This window comes from Phalacrocorax aristotelis, chromosome 6 (genome assembly GCF_949628215.1).
Source record: "Phalacrocorax aristotelis chromosome 6, bGulAri2.1, whole genome shotgun sequence".
NCBI classification, from domain to species: Eukaryota; Metazoa; Chordata; class Aves; order Suliformes; family Phalacrocoracidae; genus Phalacrocorax; species Phalacrocorax aristotelis.
Genome location: NC_134281.1, coordinates 9,168,641 through 9,195,628, shown reverse-complemented (window position 1 = coordinate 9,195,628; position 26,988 = coordinate 9,168,641). Strand labels below are relative to the sequence as shown.

Below are 26,988 nucleotides of genomic sequence, written 5' to 3'. Positions count from 1 at the left end.
TGCATAGCTCATTCCTGCCAGGAAACATCACTGCCACCCTGCATTATACAGCAACGTCTGTGCGACGGAGGCCAGCATGGTTTTTATATGACTTTAAGCTATTATAGCTGCCTTTTAAATACAGGAGAGGCTGTATTTGAAGCTGTCTTGCATCCAATTCCCCATTGAACTTGCACTCTAATTTTTCACAAAACATGAGTAGAATCAGATGTTCCAGAAAAAACACAGTATATTGAATACGAAAACTCAACACTGAAATAGAGGTAAGGAACTGCTTATGTAAGTTACATTCCCTGTAGTTTGGGATATTGAGACTGAGCCTTTGAAATGCATGAAATCTAGTTTGTTGATCATTTCTCAATTTATAGTCAGCTCAGTGGAATAAATATGTGTCCACTTCGATACCCTTTTGAAGAAAATTCTTGGCACCTCATTTCTCTTAAGAAATATACCTATTCTCTTTTTATTTTGGTACTTTTGTAGATGCAAACTGGAAGATTAACCCAGCTGTATTTTATATTCATGCAGTACTTTCTATAGTCTGATCCATCTGACTCCCAAAGTTTCTTCTGAATTAACATGACACTGTCTATCACATCCCAAGCTGTGGCATGAAACGTTTGTCAAGTATCACAGAAACACTGGTAGTCTGAAGGATGAAATGTAGGGAGTGGAGGAAAGGACTAGTGAATAACACTTTTTTAAAAATAATTCTCTCTTCTGGAATACTGAACATAATACAGATTGCAACGGGGTTGAAGCAGCCTTGGAGAAATCACATCTTTCAGAAATAAGATTAGAGAAAACTCAGTAAAATATTAATACAGAACTTTCAAAATATTCGCTTAGTGGATGATGTATGTCACAAGAATGATCTCTCTATTTAAGATGATAAAAAGAAAACCGAAGGAGGAGTGTGTAACATTAGGCTAGCACAGCTCATTGAAAACCAGTCCCAGTTCTCTGACAAGACATTTCTGGTTGAAATGAAGGCTCTGAAGCTCCAGCACAAGCCTCCAGCATGACCATGTATAACCCCTGCTATGTGCAACTACTACGGTATCTTCCTATTTTGCTCATGAAATAGGCATCAAAAGTTCCCCAGGAAAGCCACAGGATTTCAGTGATAAAATACATGAGTGAGGGCTGAAGTGCTGCAAAGCACCGAGGTTTTCATGTGGAATTCAAATTAGATTTAAAGACCTACATGCAAAATTAAATTCTAGCGGCTGCATTGTATTTCCAGTTAAAAGGAAGAGAAAAAGAGGCATTAACATAGTGCAGGGTCATGCACCAGTTATGTCTTATTAAGTATTCCAGCCTTCCTTAAGATAAGCATCACATATGGGTTCTTTTGCAGTTAGCAGTTCCTTGCTTAAAGAGAGAGAGGTCTGGATAACACCCCTTCTGTCTCCCAGGGCCTCCTGGGCTGATTGACAGGAACATGTACTGCAGAGAACAAATGCCGCTCAAAGGAAAAACAAGATTACTTTCTCCAAAGGCGGCCAGTGGGGTCATTTCTTTGTCACGTCTTTTGCTCACCATCTCTGGTTGAGGGAAAGACAAAGAGGAAGAGTGACATTTTTCTTTCCCAATAAAACACAGGACATGCTGAGGAGCTGTTTTTATGTATGATGGCTTGCACTGAACACAGAGTTAGGGCAGCAAAAGATTGCTTAAAATAAACATGGCATTTTGAGAGCTGAATCCCACCTCCGGAAACCAGACCACGTGGAAGCCCAACTCAGAATCCGCCCTCCAACCCATTTCAGTTACATTTTAGGTTGCTTTTTGGAAGACCAGCACCAAACGTCTGATTTTATGTATCATCTTTGGCTACCAATCCCCTGTGACGGACAATGTTTGCCTTGGCTTCTCCCTGGGCAGACCCACCAGGTGTTTTGAGGCTGAGCCACCCTGCGCAGCGGCAACGTGCCCCACGAGACGATTGGGGTTTTTGGTGCAAAGTGGTTTCCCTGAATTCAGCGGCTTCTTCTCCACTTGCTCCCCCATTTCTATCAGTAGTCTCCTCTCTGCCAATACAACGGGAACACCTCTGGGTTTTCTGTTTTGTGCCATTCCAAATCTCCTCTCCACTGAAATGGTTTCAAGCTATAATTCCTGAATGTTGTCATATTTAATGATGCTCAAGAACTTTTCCTATTTCTGTAGCTCCTGCAAACCCTTCCCCACTGCTTCAGCATCTCCCTCTGCACAGCTGTGCCAGGAACAGTCCATCTTCCCGACCTTCCCCTCTGCTCTGATCTATTCCTTTAATAAAGCTCAGAGGTGGAAGCAGCCAGGCACTTGCAGAGGCACCAGACACCAGAACAGCTCTCCCAGTTAATAATATCAGGGCCAAAGTGTTTCCTTTCCCAGAGACCTCTGCTAATCTGCAAATTGCAGCATCAGCAGATCAGCACATCATCAGCTACCTCAATCCTTCATACTTTTTCCCCAATTGTTCCTACCTAGAGCCAGGAATTCATCACTCAACCTATTCTTTCCAAAATGCAAGGTGGTGGTAGGGAAATAAAATTGTATTAATAAACATCCATCTGAAATGAGGCTCCTGATGTGATAAAAAAAAATAATCTGACTAAGCAGCAGGAAAGTCATGCCGACAACTGGATTTTCAGTGAAATAAGAGAATTTGCAGTCCCTAAATAGAGGGGTTAAGGTAGATTGAAAATGTCAAGTCATTGATATTTTATAAGGTAACCATGTTGGTTTTTTTTATACATTCCTTTGCAGCATGAACACAGATGATGAAAAGTATTAATAGGCCAATTGAAACAAAAATAAAACTGAAGAGAAATCTTGATGGTAATTTAAACCTTAAGCTGCAGAAATTAATCAGTCCACACAGACAACTAAGAGCGTTCAGCTGATATTGCACCACAAAACCCCCTCCCTAAATAGAGGAATAAAAACCATTTTACAAAGGATGAATGTCTTGAAAATCATCCTGACTTTAGCCCTAATGTACCAGCAGGGATCAATACTGCTGGAGCGGGATAGATCTGGTCTCATGCATGAAGTTGCCCATGTGGCCTTTGGATAAAGCACAACTGTTTCTAATTTAATTTGTACAAGCTGCTGGAAATGCAGAGGACCGCTGGTCCCGGCATGCTGCAGCCCCTCGGTGCTGCCCAGCGAGGGGGTCACTAAGGGCTTGGGTGCGTTAGTCTTCTCTACTGCTGCTTCTTGAGATGATTTTGGATGTGCTTCCGTTAGACTAACGAGCTCTTTAGGTTGCACCTACCTTGCTGGCAAGGTGTCACCCCTTACAGTGAGGGCAGGGGAGCAGCGCAGCAGATCGGAAAGAGGGGACGGGAAATGGCGAGGGTGCCTAATTGCGACAAATAACTGAGTGCTCTATTAAGCAAACTAAAATAGGGCTTTGGCTCAGAGAAGTCCTCATGGACTTCTGCAGCAAATAATGAATTAAATCCATCTCCAGAACCCCATGGCAGAGGGGCTCCCAGCAGCCAACATGTTTTGCGCAGCAGCAGAAGAGCAGAAAAAAGAGGCTACTCCTCCAGTCCAGAACCTGTCTGGATACTGAAACCAATTTCTGTCCCTTAAATAATACGCCACAACAAGCCACCACTTGTTTTGGTGGAACAAGTGACATTTGGCTAGGCTGCAGAGAGGCATCCTCACCCCTAAACTGGGAGGGAAGGCTAGCAAGAGGTAGCGTGGGAAGGACTCAGTACAGAAGACTTCTTCAGTCTAATAAACATCTCTGGTTAGTGTTAGAAGAAAACAACGGACTTTTCCTCTGCAAGTCTTCACTATTGTTGCATGTCATTATAATTCCTCTGCTAAACATCTGCTCTTCGGATGCACACTCTAGCTTGCTTTCTGTAAAGGGACTGTAAAACTAGAAGATGTCCATAGTAGGGCCAGAACTGGAAGTTCCTAGTGCACGAAAACATACATCCCCAACTGGCAGCTAACAGGGTTAAAACACCCTCTGATTAAATGAAAGCATCTTTAATTAGTTTAATTGACCATGCCTCAGCCAAGACCATCTGCTCAGCAGCATTTGCCTGCTCTTTGCAGGAGCGATTGATCAGCCATAGCTACAGAATACAGCATTAGGCTACATCAGATTTATTTTGTTTAATAGAAGAGCTAATTTGCTTTAAATTTAATTACAGGGGCCAAGATTGCTCTCTGAGTCCGTAACAGCACAGAACATAAGCTGATCCTACAGCTAATGGACGCACGCGTAGGTCCATACAGGTCTGTGCAAATCAGACACTTGGTGACGACAGCTCGGGGGAGCAGGTCCCACCCTGACAGGGAGTGATCGCTGCATTTTCCTCCCCAGAGATGGGCAGCAGCAGCATGGCACACGGCTGGGCTGGCAGGGCCGCCCTGCTCACTGTCATGTCCCCCTCCAACTGGCTGAGCTCTTCCCTGCGCACTCCACTGAGTGCTGAAGGAGACCAGGTGTCGGATGCCAGAGCAGACAGATGTCCCATCTCAACCACCTTTCCTGCTCCTAATTATAAAGACACTAAACAATGCATCACATGTAGGGTCACTGTTTCTGCACTGCATGGGACCAACAGGGACAATCAGGGGACTGCTCTGTACCTCCTGGGTGACCTCCATCAGCAAACCTCTCCCAAACAGGGTGGCTGGCAGCCAAGGGTCCAGCAGAGTCAGACATCACACCCGCCCCATCCTGACACTCTCTGTTTCTTCGCCCTCCCATGCCAACCAACATCATTCCTCAAAATACTGCACCGAGCCAACAAAGGAGGACAATTCCCCCTCCTCCCCGAAGGACCACGTGTATCTACGTTATGTTATTACAACGGAGAAAATTTCATTCACTTCCCAACACTTTCCTTTTTCAGTTTCCCTTCAGGCACTAAATCACTGCCGTCTTTGGGAGATGCTCAAGCCCTGACAGGCATGATGCGGCTGCCACTGGCTGCTACAAGAGTAATTACAACCCTGCAGAAGGCTCCAGGCTGCCATTTCCGTTTCCATGGAAATAAATACTGAATTACTGAAAACAGAGTATGAAGCTTTGAGGCTTTTGATCATCTCAAAACCACCTTAACCCATTTTTATTGGTGGTGGGTTTGTTTTAAGGGTGAGAGGGGGATAACGCTCACAGTGTGGAAATAGGCAGAGTGACCAAAAGGTGTTCTGAAGGACTGAAAGAGGGGAAAAAAGAGCCAGGAGGTCTGGCTGATGCCCTGGGAATTTGCAAGGGGAACAGCAGTGCTGGCTGAAGCTGCTGGTTGTCCACAGCACCCAGGTGTCCAGCCCTACAGACAGCAGCCCACGGAGGCTCGTTGGTCCTTGCCTGCAGCCCCAGCTCGCCATCACTGCCCCCATGACGGTCTGTTTGCAGGGGCTCTGGGGCTGAAGCAAACCTCCTGCCCTGTTAGAGAGGTCATTCTAGCCAGCGTTAGTGCTTAAACACCAGAACTGCAGATGGCCATTTCATGGGCATTGAGCTTCAAGATGAAGCTAGAATAAAAAGGAATTTATTTATGTTCTTCAAAAATTATGAATAGGGATCAGAAGGGAGTGATCTGACACTAAATCCCTGTATCTCTGAACTGAAGGGACGCAGAGATGTGCACAGACAGGTAACTCCACCCTGCGCAATGACCCTGGGCTCAATTCTCATTGCAAGGCATGGCTGGGAACTTTTCATCACAACAAACTAAATTAAAGACTAGGTTTGGGGAGGATACGCACAAACCAAACATTTGTGTCACCTTAACCTTCATCCCACCGTCTGAGCTGTTTCAGTGCCTCAGGGGAGTTTGTCCTTACTTGCTTCTGCCCTACCTTGGGCTGCATCTTCCAAGTACCACCACAGCATCTCTGCAATGGGCTCAACACACCGCAGCACGTCAAGAAAAGTTCAGGAGAACCACCTGAACTGCAGAAATGAGAGGGGGACAGAAGGCGAGACACTACCTCAGCAAATCATCTCTAATACTGACTTGAACTAAAATCAAACATTTGATTCAGGACACAAATCCTAAATATCTTTTCTGCTAACACTTCTGAAACCAATTTTTTTTGGCAGGGGAACTTTCTGCTTTGTGAGAAATGTCAGCCTTTGGACACAGTGTCCTAATTCAGCTGCAAAAATAAATGTCAAAACAGTGAATTCTAGTTTTAAGCCAGCTCTGGTCATTAAAATTTGGGTTGAAATGTTTCCTAGCTAAAATCACAGGCCCCCAAAACTTACAAAACAATTCCAATTGCACTGGTTAGTGGCTTTCATCCCTTTACAGGAAATAGCCACCAGACAGTGATGGGACTTGGTCTGTGTTGTAGCCTGCCCCCCCCCGCCACACTTCTCTGATGTTTTACCTCCTATCTGGATAGACCGGAACAGAGGCTGAAAAACCACGACCATATATTCCTATGTATTACTCAGCAGGTTTAACATGCTTATATTTCGCTATTTATTTTCAAATCTAATAGCTAAGGGAATTTGATGAAATTGGAAGCTTAGCATGGGTATTTTGCACGTTTAACAGGAATGCCACAGTGTACAAGACACTTCAGGACCAGGAAAGAAGAGAAAGTCTGACTGTGAAGCCTCTGAATTCAGACAGTCCTGCAGGGACAGCCCAGTGCTTCCTCCAAGGCAGGAGGATGGAAGTGTGCAGCTCATCACAGATTTAGTCCGGACATCAGCTACTGCTGCTGGATTAACTGAACAGCATTGTACCAGTTTCTTCTTTTCTCACTGTAGCTAAAAATGACTTTCAAACACAGCTTGAGATAGAAAAGTAAATCACTGTCCTGCCGCTGGGAAAGAACAAGACAGGGAGAACACCACAGCCTGATTTTCAGAGATGCTGCTGCAATTCAGCTGTCATGAAGGTCAGTAGGAAATACAGGGCTCATGCCCAAGGAAACACCGACTGCAGCGAAGACCCGAGATCGGAACTGCCCAACACTTAAAGAAAATAGCTCCTGTATGACTCTTCCACAGTTGTGGGTTAATTACAAGGCAGCAGAGCTAAACCCAAGCCTTGCCAGTGGCTTCTGGACTAGAAACCCCAGACTGAAACACCCTTTCCCCCCCACGATGCCTCTCATGCAGCAGAGGATCTCGCTGCTGGAGCTGGAGATACTCAGTTCCCACGCCAACTCCAGTGGAGCAGAAACACCAAGCCACATAGCATTTGTTATGCAAAAAACTTAAGCCTCTGTGTATTATTTAAAATGTTCTAGTCAGAGGTTGTGCTTAACATCGTTATCTCCACAACCATTCTGCTACAACACCACTTCCCATCTTCGTTTCCTAAAAGCCTTTCCAATCACATCAATCCCTTTCGCTATCTCAGACCCTGCTATATCATCACTATCACATTAAGAATACATTTATCTCATACTACCTGGGGATATTGGATTTTAAAAAATCCCTTTAGAAATCATCCTCCTTCTGCACAAACAAAATATGATTTCAGAAGTGAAAGAAAACACAGTCCCAGTGATGTAATTATTAAGCAATTACTGAGTATGATGTAACAGGAGGCCACATAGAGAAAAAGCACCTTCTTCCAGACTACAGGCAGAGTTCAAGCAAGTGTTTGGGGGGCTCAGCATCATTCCTGCTCATGCTTTAGGAGGACAATAACCAGGCTAACTCTTCTTATCCTTTGCCTCCTTGCACAGCCTCTGGGGCAGTTTTACCCCGCACACCAAAGCAAGGAAGAGCACGTCAGACCAGCCACCCCCTCCGCTCCCAGTCAACAGGAGCCACGGGACAAGCCGATCGGCTTTGCTTTCCTAAGCACAGGTGATTGACTGATAAACTGCATTAACAGCCCAGCGCTGCTGCTCCAGAAAGAGTGACGGCATTCAGACAGCCTGCCAGGGAAAAGGCTCCCTTTCCCAATTCCTCCCATGCACAGCAGACAAGAGTAGGTCAAAAGTAAGTGTAGCTCATACTGCGCCAAACCAGTGCTGCGAAGCTGGTTATTGCCCACAGATTCGTTTGGGAGGTTTGTTCGGTCTCAGCACACAGCCTGGGGCTGACACCACGGTGGGATGCTGGGCCAGGGTCCGTGGTGGGCTCTGGCAGCAGCTGCCTGTACACTGCCCAAGGGAGGAAAGCAAACATATTAATCACCCACATGTGAGCAAGTTGAGCCCACACGGTGTTTCTGGGAATATTATAATTTCAGCACACCCAGAAAGACGCCAGACAGTGTTTTCCTTTTACTTAAAGCTTATTCACAAACAGAATATATAAAATATTTTGCTCTTACGAAACAGGCGACAGAAGCTTCAATCGAATTATTAAGAAAAAGATTTAGGTCGCACTTCCAATTAACTCCGATGAGACAAGAGTCAGACCAACAAGTCAGTGTATGTGTGAAGCACAGGGAGGCAGATGAGCACTGCTTAGGCTGACTCTGATTGAAACGCAATCCAGACTGAAACAAAATAGCATGATGGAAATAAATAACCATTTTTAAGGATTATGGGGCCGGTGCCCCAAAGCCCAGTGGGTGTGCTCTGTGCCTGCAGGTGCAGGCTGAGAAGGGAGCTCGCTGCTGATTTCAGGACAGGCTGGCAGAGCAGAGGTGTTTACAGAAGACAGTTTGTCAGAGAGAAACAGATGTGGCAAATGAAAATTTATGAAAATGCAAAGTGGTGGGGCAGGATGGAGGGCGAGCGGCTGGAAGGCAGTCCCACGAAAGCATGTCCCAGCCCTGCCACCGTCGTAGCGCACACGTACATGCAAAGCAGGGAGCCGTTCTCCCCTCCGGCTGCCCCGGGTCCTCTCCCACCCAGCACCCACCCCGGCTGCTGCAATGCCATACATGTGCTTCTTCTCTGAGCAGATGTCTCTAGTTTTAGTGCTGTAATGTTGGCAGGTGCCTCTGGCTCCCTAATTGGCGTCAGACTTCCCATGACAGAGATGCCACCGGTACAGAGTGGCTCAGCACAGTCCAAGGGGTTATGGCACAGGAGAGTTTCCAAGACACGAAGGGCAGTGCCCAGGGCTTGACTTGCATCTTCAGCCTGCAGCAATTGGGCACCTAGCTGTTTTTCTGGCTTTTAATTCTGCCCTGTATGAGCACCAAGAGCTTTTGGAGTAGGAAATAATTTGCTACTGAAGTTTAAGAGGGAAAGGGAAAAAATCTGCTGTTTCAGGGCTGATGCCAATGCTTCACCATGAAAGATCAGGAGAAAGTTTGCTTGGAGAGAAAGGGGCAGGTTACCCAATCACTGTTCATTGCATATTATTTTCTGCTCCCCTCCTCCAGCTCTGCTGCAGAAAACACACCAGCCATGTGGCATACACCTTTGACTTGTGCCGGGAGCTCCCCATACAAGCTAAGCAAACAAAAACATTTGTAGGCTGATAGGTTTTACTTATACCCTACAACAGACTGGCTGCAAGTGATGGCTGAGACCCTGTGGGAAGGAGTAGTGGTCAACAGCAATTTTGGTGCTTCATGGCAAGGTGGAAGTGCAGAGCAGCTGCTCCTGCTCTAAGGGCTGCCGGTGGCTGGAGAGCTCCAGAGATCCCTCTGGCGTAGCCCAGATGACACGACCACAAGCAACACCGAAATAAGGGTCCCCACAGCAAAGCCTGCAGTTCCGCTGGGTGCTCACTGCTGCCTTCCCTGCAGCACCTAACGGGAGAAGGAGCAGCAGCGACCTGCTCCCACCTCCACTCCCCACAGGGCATGGTCCCACCCCATCGTGCCAGCAGCCTGGCACCGTAACTACTCACACTGTACCCCAGGAAAATACCAAACAGCCGAACAACTGCTGGCCTTGCAGCCTTTTGAGCTGTGCCTTGTATAAAGGGCTTTCCCTTCTGCATAGCTAATCCCCACTATCCAGGTATTAAAAACACAGTAACACTCATGCTAATGCTTGCTTTCAACAGAAATTATGTCTTTCTCTAAAAGCTTAAATTAGAGGTTTGCTGCCTCTGAGTATTATAGACCCAGAATTAAATCTTTCACTTCCAGAGTGAAGCCAGGACCTAGTGCAGGAAACAGGTTGCTCAATTCCACAGGGCAATTCGCAGGCAGCAGCCACTGGGTTTGTGGTATCAGCCAGAAAGGTTCTCATAAGCAGAGATCATCCACAAAGCAGTGCAGCCCTGACTAAATACTGTTTTCTGCACCACTGGGAACCACAAAGCAAGAGGGAAGGATCGCACACACGCTCACACAAATTCATCCTAGTTCCTTAGCCAAGCACAGGTCTAGGGACGATGAGACACAGAGGGCTTGAGTTGGTTTAAGTTAAATGGGGGGGGGGAAAAAACAAACCCGAAAAACCCCCCACCAAACCAAACCAATCAACCAACCAAAACCCCAAACCCAAGTCACTGCAGAACTGACTCAGGTCTCAACATGTCACTGAAAACATTATGGGTTTGATTTTAAAGAAATCCTCCAAGAGAGGATGTAGGCATGAAATCTGGTTTGTAAACATAATTTATGAGGACTGATGCAGTCCTTGCTGTTGCCTTTTTGCTATGAAGACGCCTTACTCAGGGACATTTATTATCCTCTCACCACTCTGCCATTAAGGTCTGAGATGAAGAAGAACAAATGCAAGATAATTAAGCTCTTTACAGGAGAAAAAACAGATCAAACATAATTTTCTATGTCTTGAAAAGAATTGGAAATGTCTAGACAGAAGACAGACAGAATTGGTCTCGAATGTATTAATTTCAATAAGAACTTGAACCCCTGAATTACAGGGAAGAGATTGAGGCCTGGTCCTCCAAAAACTTTCCAAGGCATTACCTTACCCTCCCCGTGACTCTGTCACCCTTTATCCCACCTGCGATATTTATATCCGATAGCAGGGGACCATAATCTGGGTCACTGACAGCCTGGACAGCCACCGACAGCCGTCAGGAAGAGCTGCTGGAAATGCAAACAGCACTGCGGATTCCCAGCTCCGCGCCTCTGGGAACTGGTTCTTACTGGGGGAGAGAGGAATACGAAAGGTTTTAATCTGTCTGGGAACTCATAGTGCAAGCAGAGCCATGCCAAGGTCGTGGGGATTTGGGAAGCTCTCTCCTTCCACCATGGGCACTCAGTGGGTCACAGAGGCTCCCTCTACTTGAGGAGAACCTGTACAAACTCAGTAGCAAGTTTGCGTATGACATCCACCCTGGGGGCATCTCAGCTTCAAGGACTAACGTGGTTATTGTGGGCTGCAAGGACGTACTTCTGTCATTTGGATTGGTGATGTGGCAGTGGAAAGGCAAGCAAGTCACAGCAAAACGGCTCACTTAGGCATCATCAAAGACCTGCTCATGCATACACAGAGCTGAAGGAATAAAGTTTTCTCATTTTAGCAATCCTATGGGATTTCAGGAAAGAAAATTTCATCTAAAGACCTTCTAAAACACCTGCAGAAAACCTTAAGCAACCAACCAAGAGAAAACAAGCATGAGCAAGAGAAGGAGGCCCACCTGGACAGTCAGAACATAACTGGCAGTGCAGAAGTCCCACCATGAACCAAAACCCTCTTCCTTAGTGGAAGTTCTCTCAAAAACAATCTGGTCAGACCCAAAGTTTCCAGTTCATAACAGCAGTATTTCCCATTAGGAAGCCCTTCCCCAAGAAAACCTCTTCCATTCCCACCCAGCCTGGGAGAGGGACCTTACCTGACACGCATTGTACAGAAGCTGATGCTCAAATTTCTTGATCCCCAAAATGTTCTGGAACATCTCGTAGAGCTGCTCCTTGCTGAGGATGAGCTCCGAGGCAGCGCTCGCTGTCATCCTGGCCTGCTGCTTGCGGGGATCCTCTTCGCCACGGTAAATAGCGTCAAACTTTGCCATCCAAGAGCTCAGGACCGTCTCCTTGCTGAGGCCATCGATTTCTGGCAGGCTGCGCACTCTCTTCTCAATGTGCTTCTTGAAGACCTCCCGGGAGTCATTCGCTGAGCACCCTCCGCTCTGTACCATCCTGGCAACACGGTCGCTTTTCAGGAATACCTGCAAAAAAGGGGTGACTTCAAATGGTGTCAGTAAAAGAAAAAAATAAATCCCCCTTAAGTACCACAAGACACGGTTTCGCTGCTGGGAAGCCCACTAACTGGCTGCCAGTACACTTTCTAACTCCTCACTCAACAACCATATGTTGCCAGATGGACAGAGGTTTCAGCTGTACTTCGGGAAGGGTAATGAAATCAGGTGAAGCTTCTGCTTTGTGTCCACTAAAATGGAGTATTCTGATGCAATTAGGATTTCATGCGATGTTGTGGTCGCACCTCACCAGATACATAAACGTCCTTTGGGAGAACAGGATTACATTTTGCTCTATCAAATGTTTTAATAAGGAAGTTACTGCTCAACTACATTCACCTAGCCAAATTCTGCCTTGTTAGAGGGAGCCCGGTCACCCTACTCAAGTCAGCAGCACTGCATTTCATTTATCCTGGTAGCCAGGCCCCTGGGAAACCTCTGATCAGCGCAAAGACTAGACTTACATTAAGCTACACCAGAGGAGATCTTTGCAGACTGCCCTGCTGTCACAAGATGATAGGAATGGCACTGGATTAATTAATTTAATATTACCTTCAGTTAAATAACTTGTATGTCCCCACTTCTGCCATACCCTGGTTTTTCCAACCCAGGCAACCAACACTGCAAGAGCACTGTTAAAATGCCCCGGGAAAGGACAAGGACTAATGGCCTGATCTTTGCAAAGTGATGGGTAAACACCAAGACAACTCAAATCACTAGAAGGTGTCATGGCCACAGGTGGACGAGGCCAAATCCCTTCCTGCTTCAGCCCTGCTGAAGTAGCACAGGGTGGTTCGGCATGGCTTGAGCTGCCTGGGAAGGTTTTGCAGAGATTGCAGCCTGCACAGTGCAGCACACTGACAGCAGGAGGGAGGGAGAAGGTGTTTGATAAAGAGGCTCTTCCCACTGCAAAAGCAGCAGAAGAGTCCAAACAGACCCCTGCAGACCAGGAGACGCTGTGGGAGCAACGAAGAACTGAAGGGTGAGAGAGGGACAGGGGGATACTGTACTGGCTCTCCCCTCCCAAGCCCTGAACACAGGAGAACAATCGATGCCCAGCAAGAACTGCTGTTTTATTAACGATGCTGAGAACGGATGAATGCAGCAGGCTGGGAAGAAGCTGTGCCAGCACCAGGGCATATCTGTCAGCTCTCAATAATTAAAGAGCTTGAGGATGACCTAAGGACATGGTAGATTTTTTTATACCACTCAGCAACGTGGCAATCCATGCTCCCAGATGCTCGATGGCACAGGCATCTGTTGGGAGTAGTAGTGGGTTTTGCTCCAGGACCAGCCCAGAAACGCTGCTGAGGAATAGCTGGGTGTTTACTTCCAACAGTCACTGCGCTGAGGAGCGCTCCCTGCAGAGGAAACAGGCAGAATGCCATCAGAAGCCCCTTCAGTCCTTGCTAAAACAATATCAGTACACATTTTGTTTCCTTGTAGGGCTTAAATATGAGTGATAACACCCTGGGTGTGCGCAGGTGCTTTTAGGTAATATGTGAGACCTATCAAAATCCAAGCTGCCAGTGCAGCCGAGGAAGTCCCCAGCACACTGGCTGCTGGAAACTGTGGGAGGTCACAGCAAATGGCCCTGCTGTGGCACCCTCGGCTCCCATGTCCCCTCTCTAATAATTTGCCTTTGGCCTGACCCTGTGCGACAGCGCTAATGACTTCCCATACCCACCAGCACCAGCGGCTGCTGTTATCTGTGGTCCTCACTCCTGTCAGAATGGTGATGGCACTGCGAGCAGAGGGACCTGACTCCCCATCTCCCCTCATCCCCAATTTATCCTCCCCGGATGCGGACTAGCAGTCAGCAGAGGAAAGGAGGGCTGAGGCTGGCAGAGAGGAGGCAGGCGGAGGAGAGCGCCAGTCAGACACAAAGCAGCAGAAAAAGACCATGAAATAGGAAGATAAAAAAAGATAAAAGAGGTATTTTGTCCTGCAGAGCGAGTTGCTTTCTTTAGAAAATGCCAGGTGAATCGCTCAGCTGTAAGACTGCCTAGTGGGACTGCCAGGAGTAAGGAACTGCTGGAGCAAAATCCTAGTGTGAGTGCATACGCTGGTGCATGCAGATGAGAACTGGCCTCTGTGAGCTGGGTCAGGCATCTCCTGCCATGTCCATAGATGAGTCCTCCAGGTCATGCATGGTCCTGGCTCTATCTGCCCACAGCTGAGTGGAAATGGGTCTAATAAAGCACTTCTGTAACAGCCACTGAAGGGACTGCTGCATAAAGCCTTACTCATTAGAAGTCAAAGGACACAAGCCAGGCTCTCCTGGAGTGTCTGTTGGAGTGTGCTGGGCTCATCTCGCACACACGGATCTGCAGCATTCCTGCAGGCACAGCGGTGCTTTGCAGACCAGCAGTGGAGCCTGTTCAGCTCACTCAATCTTTTAATTTGATAGCAGCCTGTGAGCTAGTCTAAGACTGGGAATCACACACTTACCCCTTTACAGCAGACTTAACAGCAGAATGCGGCCGTGCAAACACGTCCATGGCAAGAGCAAATACATCCCTGACCTACCATGTCACCTTTACCTCTTTCTCTAGAAAAAAAAAAAAAAAAAAAATTTCTTCCCCAGGTAATGATCCTATTCTGCACTGATTGTAAGTGAGCCCCTTAGAAACACCAGCCACCTCCTGCACAGAGACAGCAGGTTTCAGCTAAGCAAAACCCCAAGTTTTAGTATTTTCCAAGCCATCATGCAGCTTTATCAGTCACTACCTAAACGTTGATTTCTAGATAGTGTCCATCCAAGGGACAGTTAATTGCACAAGAGTCTGAGATTTGCAGAAGCTGAGATAAGCAGGTTCTGCTGTGATTGCACCATGGCTTAAGCAAGGGTGGGCACCTGCCTGCAGAGAAGGGAGGAAGGAGAACACCATCAGCAAGGAACACTGCTCAGGTGCTGACAGGGGGCAGAGGCTCTCTGCTGTGAGGCTGTCCCTTGTGCCACTGCAGGTGGTTCCAAGGAAGATGCACACAGCCGTGCTACACCTGCACAGAAGCTGAAAGTACACAGCTGTAAATTAAAGGATACCAACAGTTAGAGAAGAAAAAGAAAATTTTGCTGAAGGACAAAGGAGAGCGATGCGTTATGCTTTTTGTGGCCTGTTTTAAGTAGGACAGAGCAGGTGGAACGTCCTGTTGAACTGAAGACATAGGGTTTGCAGAGACCTAGTGCTGATCAACTGCTTTTTGTACACTTGATTACTTGAGGCAATCATACAGCATAGGAGTTCTGGAGTTGGTCAGGACATGCTTTCAGCCAGACCCACCAGTGAAACAGGGATGTATTTTGTCTGTTTTTTAAGCAGTTTCCTCTTCCTGCCCAATAGTCTTATCTAAACAGATCATGCTGCTCTTACATCCTAAAATGCAGCTCATGCCATCTTGAAAACTTTCTCTGAGAGCATCTGTTCGGTGAAGCTGTGATAAACTGATGATCCCTTGGCAATTTCTTTTCTGGTAAGAGATGTAAATTACTCTCAGCTTCCTTCCTGTACAGAGGATGATGGAGCTGTAACTACTAGGCCAGTTTAATAGAGTTAATCCAGAGATAATTTGTGCTTTCCTTACACAGAAGCAGCTGCTGCCATTTTTTATAGAGTTAAAATTCTCTTCAGTTTTAGTATCTGATTTTGGTCCCCTCTTAGATTCCACTTCCAGAGAAATATTTTATGTAGGCAATTCAAATCTTCACCTTTTATGACAGAATAGCTCTAGGGAGAAAGAGAAATGGTTTGCAAAAAGGCTAACAAAAAAAAAAGCGACACTCCTCATACAAATCACAAGCACTGATTTCCTTCAAAAACAGAAGCTCTTTCCTTCTGAGAAAAGATATGAAAGGCAGCATTACGGGCTGCATACAAAGAGGTGCAAAAAGACAGACATGCATAATTATTCTTTTGCACAATTATGAATAATGCTTCATGTTCTTTGGTACCATCTAGTTTTGTACATCCCCCTTCCTCCCCCTTTGCTTTACAGCACTTGTCATACCAAAGAGAAAAGACAAGACTCCTGCTAAAAATCCCAAAGTCAATTAGACAAAACACAAAAGCTCCAGCAAGAACTGAATGTGCTGCCCAGTTTTCTCTTGGTATTTTTCATAGGGAGCACATGACATTTATTTTATATTGTGCCATCTTTCTTGTTTTAGAGTACACTGTTTAAAAGTATCGGGAAGATTTTTTTTCAGCTTAAAGGAGGGATGATCTTCCTCATAATCAAGCTATAGGGTACACCATGGTGTAGGGGTTGCCGCAGTTGCCGTATGGTTGCACGTTCAAACCCCTGAACCTCATAAACGTTGTGATGTATTAGACATCAGATGGAAGAAGCCTTGCACTTGCCTTTGTTTTGTGCTTTGTTGACAAAGGACAGAGAAGCCATTAGATCAGGATTTGACCCTGTCTGTGAATAGGGGTGAGAACAGGGGTTCATACAAATATTTTATCATCTCCTCTTACCTCGTAGTAGCTCTGGACAGCGTTTATAAATGCTTCATCTGCCACAATCTGGGTTTCTCCATTGAGAAAGGCCTGGAAACGATCTTTGATTGTCTGGAGCTGCTGCTTACTTATCTGCAAAACATACAAAAGGAGAAAATTGGTCAAGAATGGTTTATTTATGTGTGGGGAAAAAAAACCCACTAATTCTTCTGCAATATCTTATTGGGATGCTTATGATGTGCATTTCTGCTCTCCTTCGCAGATAGCAGCAATAGATAAGGAATCAGCCATGCGTGGGTACACACACACGTGCACACTTCATCCTGGCAAGTTCATTTAAGCATCACGAGCATCTAAAGTCACCCTGAATATAATTTCTAAACTCTGCTGCCACAAAAACGCACACAGATTTTTACCACTTCAGGTATGCCTAAGTCAAAAGCAAGCTGCTCAGTGCATGCTTGGAAGAGACTGTTTCAGTGCAATCTCTTCCCCATTTAGCCTCTCCTCCCCTTTAGAAGACAAGGTTTCATCACCGAACTGGAAGCCTTGCAAGCTGGCTGTTGAAGATGGCACACATCAGCACCCTGAGGCCTTGGCTTTTCCTCATTTGTTTTATTTTTCCTTGCTCATTTCTTTTGCCTTGTCACATATAAAACACCAGTCAGGACCAGTGGTGAAAGAATTTAATGCCACTTAATGCCAAATAAATCATACATGGGAAAATCTGTTCTCCTTGTCCTAGCAAGGACTTTCTCTGCTGTCTGTTTGCTGCGCAAAACAGCTTCTGGCCAGCATACAGCTGGTATAACCTACAAGACAGTTCTAATTTTGGCACAATGACATCAATAGAAAGCTTACAAGGGTTTATTCCAGCCTTGTAAGATAACATGCCATTATTTTGCCAATTTATCTGTCAGTTTAAAACCAGATATAGCTAAAAAAACCCCACCGCTTCATCTTGTAGTGCAGACAAAGTCACAGCAGCACATAAGTCATGTACGAGCAATGCCAGCATAACATCTTAACATGCAGATAACACTCATGCTGAAGGGCTACAGGGGTTTAAATGTAGTTGTGCCTGGTTTACCATGGGGCTACTTCGGGTCTGAGGATAAGAATTAATTTAGACAGAAGGAAGCAAACAAGATGTATATACGACAACTTGAAACTTAAAGGGAAGAGAGAGCAGTAAGAATTAGGACAACTCTTTAATAATGACCAAAGAGTCTAGAGAAGAGTGCTTTCTTCTCACTTGTATGCCTGCAGAAGAAACCAGACTATTAGAATGGAAGAGAAAAATAAAAGTAATGGCTCCAAGTGTCTAAATGGCTTTGAATAAAGTATCAAAAACTAGAGATCCAAAGAAACAGAGCACAACAAAGCTTAGTAAACACAGCTAGTGATAAAAAGCAGGAGAGGGACCACTTGGAAAATGCAACGATAAATATCACTAGATCTAGATGATGCGCTGTGTGGAGTGTTCAGGGACTGTGGTAACGAACGTCATGAATACTGGTAATTAATTCTGCAACACCACACTGAGGAGGGTTAGTAAGCAATGGCAATTTACTGTGATAATCTGGGATTAGTTTATCCTGGTGCTCATGGAGAGGTGTTCATCAAAGTGACACAAAGCAAGACTCAATAAGCTTTGCTTCAGAAAACATGGAACAGCATTTGCCACCCCTGTGGGTGCTGGAAAGACGGGTCGTTCCGACCCCCAAAACAGCAGCCCAAACTTCACAGGGTCTGACACATGCAACAAGGCTCAGCATCACAGGCTGGAACCACCCCTCTAACCTGACCCCCTCAGCCCTGGGCACCATCTGCAATGAGCCCTGTGGAAAAGCACTGCTGAAAGCTCCTGGCTTTAAGGCTGGCAGGATCTAATTTTTGGCTCTAAGAGTCCAACTGCCATGCCAGGGACCTAAAACTGTTTGTGGTGTTTGCCAATAGCACCCTAGACATCACGAGTCCTTAGGCAATACGCAAAGCATCAGACATAAAGCAGGCTGCAAACCTATCTGAGCTGATGGAAGCTCCTGACAGAACTGAAAAGAAAACTGGATCAGAGATAAGAGGAGCCAGAGACAATGTAGTGATCCAGTGGGAGACACCTGTGGGAAGGCACTGGGTCTGGTTTTATTAAGCATTTAATTATCTGGAAGAAGAGAAAAGCAAGATGTTAATTAAATTTATTGGTGATTTTGTATTAGCAACCATTGTGAATGTCAGGCAGAAACGACAGGACAATAGAGGCCATAAGTAACCAAGAAAAGAAACAGGAAAACTACAGGTAACAGTGAAATCACGGTGTTGAGGCACAAGGAAAGACATAGTAAGAGCACAGATATTCTCAGCCAAGAGGCTTTTCACCTGGGATTTTAACAATGTGCATGACATTTTTATTACCTTTTTTTCCCCCCAGGTTATTTCTTAGGACAACCTCCAGAAGTCCTTGCTTGATCAATTCCTATAATGCCATCTAGCAGCCATATTTTATGCTCCTTCCTCAATACTGAACAGGCTACCTTCAAAACGAATGAGGCACCTTGAAATTCCTAGAAACTCCCAGTATGCAGCTCATACGTGAGCTCCTCGGGGCTGTGGAAATGAATCATCAGATTTGTCTCTACTGGAGTGTCAGTTGCCTCCTCCTCACACCCAAGCTCTGTGCAAGTATTTTCCCCATCTAGGGAAAAGGAGACCCTCTCTGATCACAACAGGCTGCAGCATGGCCCAGTCCTCAGCTAATGGGACACTTGGTCTTCCATCCCCACCAGACCGTCAAGCAGCATCGGTGTATTGATCTGTGTCTGTGCCACTGTTACGGATGTTATGAAGAAAGCCGTCAATCCGAGCCAAAATTAAACCACTTTCATATTAAATTTAGCTTCTGCAGCACAGCAGCAGAGGCCTGGTGCAGAAAAGTCAGCACCGGCAAGGGAGCAGAAGGGACTAGACCTGCAGGTCAACGAAATCTGCCCAACATGCTCCACCTCCCATTTCATGCCTCCTCCCCTCATTGCTGAACTCCAAAAGCACCCCTTGGGCAGCCGGGAGGCAGCACCTCCCTGGCAGAGGCTGGACCAGGGCAGGGGAGCAGCCTCAGCCCCAGCGTCACACTCAAAGCCTTTAAGCAGGGCCAAGCAACGACTAACCCATCCCCAGGCTTAAAAGAGCACACGCCCTGAACACTCCCCTGGAAGCTTAAGTGCTTTAAAGACAGGTGTTATTTTATCTCTCGCTATTAGAGGCACTGTCCTGGTTTTGGCCAGGATAGACTTAATTTTCTTTCTAGTAGCTGGTATAGTGCTGTGTTTTGGATTGGGATGAGAATAATGTTGATAACCCAGGGATGTTTTTGTTACTCCTGAGCAGAGCTTACACAGAGCCAAGGCCTGTCGTGCCTCTCACCCCAGCCCACCAGTGAGCAGACTGGGGGGGTACAAGGGCTTGGGAGGGGGCACGGCTGGGACAGCTGACCCCAACTCACCCAAGGGATGTCCCACACCATATGGCGTCATGCTCAGCACGTAAAGCTGGGGGAAAAGCTGGCCAGGGGTCCACTGCTCGGGAACTGGCTGGGCATCGGTCAGCAGGTGGTGAGCAATTGCATTGTGCATCACTTGTTTTGTATATTATTTTATCATTATTATTTTCACTCTCTTTTCTGTTCTATTAAATTGTCTTTATCTCAACCCACAAGTTTCACCCTTTTTTTTTTTAATCTAACTCTCTCCCCATCCCACTGCGGGGGGAACGAGCGAACAACTGTGTGGTGTTTAGCTGCCTGCGGAGTTAAACCACAACAGGCACCAGTGATCAGCTAGAAATCCATATAAAGCAAGCCAACAGCTTTTGCAGATCCAGTAAGGCCACTAGGGCCAATACAAACCACTTCTCACTTGGTTACCTTCCATAGCATGCTTACGAATAGCGGAAAATAACAGAATTGCTTCCCCTTCAAAGCACATCAGTACAGTATCACAGCCTTTGCACCGGCTATAGCAGGAGGTGAAACCCTGCTGGGCTGCAAGGCCAAGGGTTGTGAGGTGGTGTGGGGCAGAGCTTCCCTACCCCTGATGAAAATACAAATCCAGGTGCTGTCACACAGGAGAGAAGTAGAGAGCTGGGAGTAAGTAGGATGGGAGAGGCTTATTCTATCCATCTTCCTTTGCTTTTCCAACCCTCACTACTTTTCCCCACAACTGCTTTCAGTGTGTGACAGCCATTAAAGAAATAACTGTCATTTCGGCATTCAATGGAGACGGCAGAACACCCTGCAGGCATGCAGGGGCTCTGGACCCAAGCGACCCCTCCCAAGTTAATATTGTGGTGTGCTTATGCAGCAGAGTGTTTCACAGCCGTTATCTGTCTAAAGCATGCAAGTACTTAAGTTGCCAGATGTACACATGCATATTAAAAATGTAATGAATTGAGACAGTGATGAACTCCTGGCACAGGTAATCGGTAGGGCTTTGGGCTGGCATCCCTAGTGGAGCGCACAGCTTTTTATAAGAACCTTGGCAGAGGTCTTCTCCACAACAGACTAAATTATGGTGAAGAGCTTACCAGTGACTAGATCTGAGCATCCAAATGCTACTCAGCTTTTTGGTCTTTTTTTTTTTTTTTTAAGAGAAACTGCATGCCTAGCACAAACTGGTGACCTCAGAAATGGGGTGGAACAATCTCTGGCATGTGTTATGTCCCCACCACAGTCACAAGCAAATCATGGAGGCAGATTCTTGAATTTGCTTGATGCAGATCTCAGCAAACAGTGCACCAGCCTCCTCAGAATAAGCGCTCAGCAGCAGTTTTCTTGCTAGGTGTTATTTTTGCACATATTCCATCTGACTCAGAGCCAAAAGCAAACCTGAACGCACAGAGCCACGGCACCTTCTCCAGAGTTGTTCCAGCCAGCAAACAGCTGGCACCACCTCTGCGCATCGTCTCCAGCCTCCTTCACCTACACCAGCGGAGCACAAGCATTGCAGAGAGGAGCTGTTTATCGCAGAAAAGCTGAGACAAGTTATACACAGCAACGTGCCTTGCTAGTCCATACTCTCTCCTGCTGTTTTGCTTTGTCTGAGCACACATGGATAAGCATGGCTGTACAGCTCACTGATTAGGGTCTACACTACACGTTAGCTGGATTTGGGTTTTGTACCCCACGCTGTTATCACGGATGGGTTCAATGCAGAGTCCCAGATTTACATGCTTTGAACTTTGAAGAATTAGAACAACTTCTGCAGTTTTTCACTCTTAAATTGAGCTTTCAAATCTGATCGTGTGAAGAAAAGAAGACTCACGCTCACAGGACAGTTGTCTTTCCAAGCTTTGTATGATCCACATCATCAGTATTAAATGTCCAAGGACCACAGATGACATGCCTTGAAAGGTAGCAGAAAGGAGAGTTTCACAAGAATTTCTAAGAATTCTTGCATAATGATGCAGTGAGGGTGGTCCAGCACCCAGATAGGGGCCCAGAGAGTCTGTGGCGTCTCCAGCCTTGCAAATTTTCACAACCTGATCGTGTGAACATGATCTGGTTTGGAAGGGAGCCCTGCTTTGAGCACAGGAGTTGGGCCAGAGACTTCTAGAAGTCCCTTGCAACCTGCGTTATGCTACAGCAGTACCATATCCAACAGAAGATTTGCAAGGACAGGCCATTGTAGATTGCCAAACATTTTAGGGCTAACTGCTAATTTGTCAGCAGCAGGCCACAGAATAACCCATCCACAGCTGTACGGGTACTCAAACAAGTTAATAAAGCCATACCCATTGATGTGATGGCTGCTAGAATAGCAGATATTTTAACTCTGTAGAAGGAGGTTTTCAAGTGAAAGGCACCCCTGTATTAGAGAAAGGAGCCCCTTTACTGCCACACTTCAACACCTCTGATTGGGGACTCAGTGTTTTGGTGCACAGACGCCTCACGGTGCCCTTGCACCCAGAGCATCCTGCTGGAATGGTCTGCCCTGCAGCTGGGATGTGAGGATGCACCACGATGCTGCACGCCAGTCCCTGATGGCTCAGCCCATCAGTATCACCTGTGTCTCGCAGGAATCGGTTCAGCCAGGGGCTACAGGTGATTCCCAGGGGAAGCACCTCCGCGGTTTATCTATAGAGAGACCAGCTTAGAGCACACGACCAAGAGCAGCATAATGCTCTCCCTCCTTAGGGGAACTGCTGTTCAGGTACCACTGCAAGGAGGAATATTTAACTGCTCACTGTGCTGTTGTTCTGGGTTTGGTTTTGTAACATCTAATAAATATTTTATTACTCCTCAGCACCAGGTGATATAGGAAAAAGCTAAACCAACCAAATGAGCATCCCTCATTATCGCTGCTTCCACATTCAGAAAACCAGACACACTATGAATGATGTGGAAGGGAGGGAAGGAGGTGCAGGGGGCTGGAGCAGCTGAGCGCTGGCCTTGGGGGAGAGACCAGAGGCTCCAGCAATCGCCATGAGACTAGGAAAAAACCCGCCAGGTTATTTTGCACTGGGAAAACGCATCAGGTTCCCCCTGCACTGATGCTGCTTTCCCTCCAATGGGAGAGAGGACCACACAGGGGGTGACTCACATCCCCAGCATTTGGGGTTTTAATTGCAAACTCTCCTGGGCAGACGTGGCTGCTTTGCAAATGGCTCAACATCACTGGCTTTTCACTGTTAACGTAAGCAACCAGTATTAACTGCCAGTCTCAGGGAACTTTCCCCAGCTGCCTAACAGTGTACTTTCTGGTTGTTTCAGAGAAGTTTGATATTTGTCACCAGAGAGAACTCCTTGTGCTTTGGTTTCTGATAGCCACAATACATCTTTCCTGGGATACCAAGCCAGTACGTCCCTTTTCCCTTACGCTCTGACCACATGTGGATCACTGTACACACACCCACTGATCTACTGCTGTCTATGTAATTCCCTCTTCATGGGCACTTGATTTGCTGTCTGCCTGCTCCATCCATGATTTACAGGCCCTGGTGCATCCACACTGCCCACCCCCTCTCCAGCCGTGCTCATCCAAGAAAAGCACTGGTCACATCCCTGGCCATCAACCCCAGTGTCATCTTCTCCTCTCTCAGAAGAGGTGGCCAGTTGATTTGCTCCAGAAAAAATGACTGTGCCATCACAATGCCTGGGTTTACACACATGGGGCAGTGAAGGGCACACAGAACCCCTTCTGCCTGTAGCAGCTCATGCTCTGCCTGCTCAGCCCATCTGCCATGTTGGGGACGGGTCAGAGGAATGGGGACCCTCCAAGCAGCAAGACTCATATGTACCCACCTACTCCATGCTCAGAAATCAGGCTGGGTTCAGGCACAAACACCACAAACAGCCCCTGGGTCCTTACACACCAGCCCAGCACAGATTTGCAGCTCAGAGACTGAGACAGCCTCTCACTCAAGCAGCCAGACAATACAAGAATATTTCCTGACCTAAGAGTAAACATCTGCTTCAGCAGCATGATGGAAGGGGTGAGAAAACCCAGCAGGGCTGCCTACAGAAGAAGGAAGCCCCCTCCTCTGCCCAGCCACAGAGATACAGCCAGCGCGTGCCCTACCACAGCATCAGCTCCAACCCTTGCCAGGATGTCTCGCTTCTTCTGTTACTACATTCGAACTCCAGCAGCTTTGCAGCATGAGCAGAGAGTGCTAAATGATTTTGGCACTTGCTGGAACATTTCTTCTTTAAAGAGGCTCAAGTATTGCTGGATAAGTAATGGGAAGGTAAAACATCAATCCCTTTGGTTAGAGCAGTTGCAGGCACAGAGCCTCTAGATGAAGCAGAGCAGATCTCTGCTTTCCACTGCCCCAGACTACATCCAGTAGCGGGTTTATCAGAAGAGACAAAGCACAGGCTCTGAGTTGCTCTCTTTGAAACACGTGAATGCTCTTTTTTGTCCTCTCAAACCCCAAGTACATTTCTTTTCTATGATTCACTCTGCTAGCTAGGCACAGTCCTTTGACATAATGAAAGACCTAAAGCATTATAATGGCTGCTCCTACTTTCTGAAACACAGTGGTGCATACTGCTAAAAGAGGAAAGCAAAGCCAGGATTTGGGACTGTGCCTTTGCCATGACGACCTTCTCCCTGGTGCTTTCCAAGCTACACCTTCCTTTTGCAACCTGCCACCACAGGGCAAGCCTAGATGTAGACACATCAGAAGATACCCTGCCACTGCCTGCTTCACTTGCTACCTCTGTACCAGGTGTGTCCATCCAACATTCACATGCCAACTCTACATCTTGCCCCTGCAAAGGGTCCCCTTTTCCATGAAGATCAATCACACTTATTGGAAAAAGCAGCTCTGACAGCTTCAGGAACTTCTGCTCCTGTCTGCAAGACTCCTCCTCCTGCCATCCCTCTTCTCCTGGCTGGTCCCTCTTCTGCAGCCAGTGTGCAAGTGAAACACCCCAAGATGGAGCCATCTTACAAGAGCACAGAAAACTTAGAACTTCTCCCAAATTTTATCTTATTTTACCTAAGCAAGCAAGAGTGAGTTTGCAGTAGATCCAGCAGAGTAAGGTAGCCCTGCTGGGTATTTTTCTGTATATGATCAAACAGATACGTACCTCTTTTTACTAATTAATAAAAATATGATGTTGACCTCAGAAGAATGGAGAAGCCAGCACAAAATACAAGCAAGAAATAGCAATGAAAATATACTAGGCCAGTGCCTGAGCATGGGCTGAGGGGCAATTGCTGCTCTAAGAAACTTCCCTGGCAACTTCTGCTGTGATGGGAGCCTTGCCTGGAGAGCTCTGCTGGGTAAAACACATCATTGTGATCTGGCAGCTTTTAGCAGAAAGCCCAGCATCATCCTGCCTGTGGTAAAAGTGTAGCTGCTCTGTTAATAAAACAGAAAAAACAAACCCATAAAGATACTAGCAGAAATATAGCTAGCAAATAAAACCAGGAGGCAAACAGAATGGAGGCTGTCTAGGATGGGCAGAGTGATGTGCAAAGCCCTCCAACATTGAGTTGTCCCTCTGGGTGCCCCAAAGGCAGGAGACAAATCCCTTTATTCCCATGAGGTCTCCTCCAGGCTGGACCCTGCAGCTGGCTTCTCCCCTCCTTCCCTCTCTGGCCCAAACACTCTCCCTGCTTCGACCCAGTCCCAGTCACCCTCTGGTAACCTCAAGTCTCAACAGCCGCGAACGCAACCACTTACACAGCCTCCTCTGGAAAACTCTGCTAGCAAGGGCCTTGGTCAGAGCTGCAGGGCAAGTCACGTTTGCTTTGACTGGCACAGGAGCTCTTTGCAAATGCAACGGAAATGGCTTGGCCTGCCCTTTTACTCCAACAGCGCAGTTCATGTGGTAGGTACAGTCCATTGCTGCTCTGAGACCTTCAAAAAAAACTCAGCCCAGGAAAAAGGACCAAGGGAAGATCTTCCTTCTCCTCTCAAGCCTTACAGACAGTCTTGGAAAGTAACATTGTCATTCCTTCTCTTTTTCTTTTGGATGGAAAACAACACCTGGTATCTTGAAGCTTGTGAGTGTTGACGTGACACAGCTTCTGAGATGTTGCCTCGCATGCTTTCATGCCTCAAGACCATGCTGCACAGTGGAAGAGCATGCTGTGGAGCTGGGGAGCATCACAGCTCATCTCTCATGAGTCACCCATGCCGTGTCCCTTGGAAAAGTCAGGGATAGGCTGGGCTATGAACCTACTAGAATTTATATTTCTTTCAGAATATTCAGAAGACTACTTGCAGAACTTGGATGTTTTACAGCCTTACCAACAAGGAAAGTAAAAAAAGTCAGTTTGGGGTATGGACACTCCACGTCTGTTGCCCAGTGGCCACAAAGCCCTAAGCCCCTACTCTATCACAGGGGCAGGATTGTAAAATCTCTCAGTTCAATCACCTGCAGCAGAAAGCTGATACTGTGTTTGTTTAATAATGAAAAAATTTTGTGCAAAAACTCCTACAAGCTCTAAAAAGGTAGATTCATAAACGATGCCCAGGTCCCCAAAAGAAAGAATTGTATAGAAGGGCATGGTTTTACTCAGCTGATCAATGTGGCCAGAGCCCCTTTGACCAGCAACACCCTGCCAGCCCCTCCTGAGGAGTAACTAACAGTGGACAACCTCTTTCTACCAGCCTGGTCAATGTTATTTGGACGGTACAGTACTCAGAAGATCAGTAACCCATACTGCTGCCAATACTACAGAGCATCTTGGTTCTTGGACCACTTTAGCGGCTAGGCAAGGCCTTGGTATATCCTGTGCTTGGACTTAAGGGCACCACGAGATCCCAGGCATAACCTAAGGACAGCTAAATATCCACAAACTAATTGAGTCCAAAAAGTGGGTGAGGGATGGGGTGGTCCATTGACAAGTTGGTCCATGCTGGTGGGTTCCCCAGAGAGGAGAGCAGCATCCCAGGACCCAGGCAAGTCCTTGCTCTCCAACAGCCTGGTTGTGTGCGTCTCTTGTGCCTCACCTCCCATTTGTGAAAGGAGAATAACTGTAGTTCACTTCTCTCCAGAAGTGG

At 46.7% G+C, this 26,988-nt stretch overlaps 1 protein-coding gene across 9 annotated transcripts in view; it reads right to left on the bottom strand.

Moving 5' to 3' along the window:
• Positions 1-26,988, bottom strand: part of CADPS (calcium dependent secretion activator) — a 225,979-nt gene that overhangs the window by 163,185 nt on the left and 35,806 nt on the right. For all 9 annotated transcript variants that reach the window (XM_075095783.1, XM_075095787.1, XM_075095784.1 and 6 more), the window contains exons 2-3: positions 16,498-16,611; positions 11,657-11,989 (exon numbers count right to left, since the gene is read on the bottom strand). In XM_075095783.1, the coding sequence (XP_074951884.1) occupies positions 11,657-11,989; positions 16,498-16,611 (447 nt within the window). The remainder of the gene's footprint in view (positions 1-11,656; positions 11,990-16,497; positions 16,612-26,988) is intronic.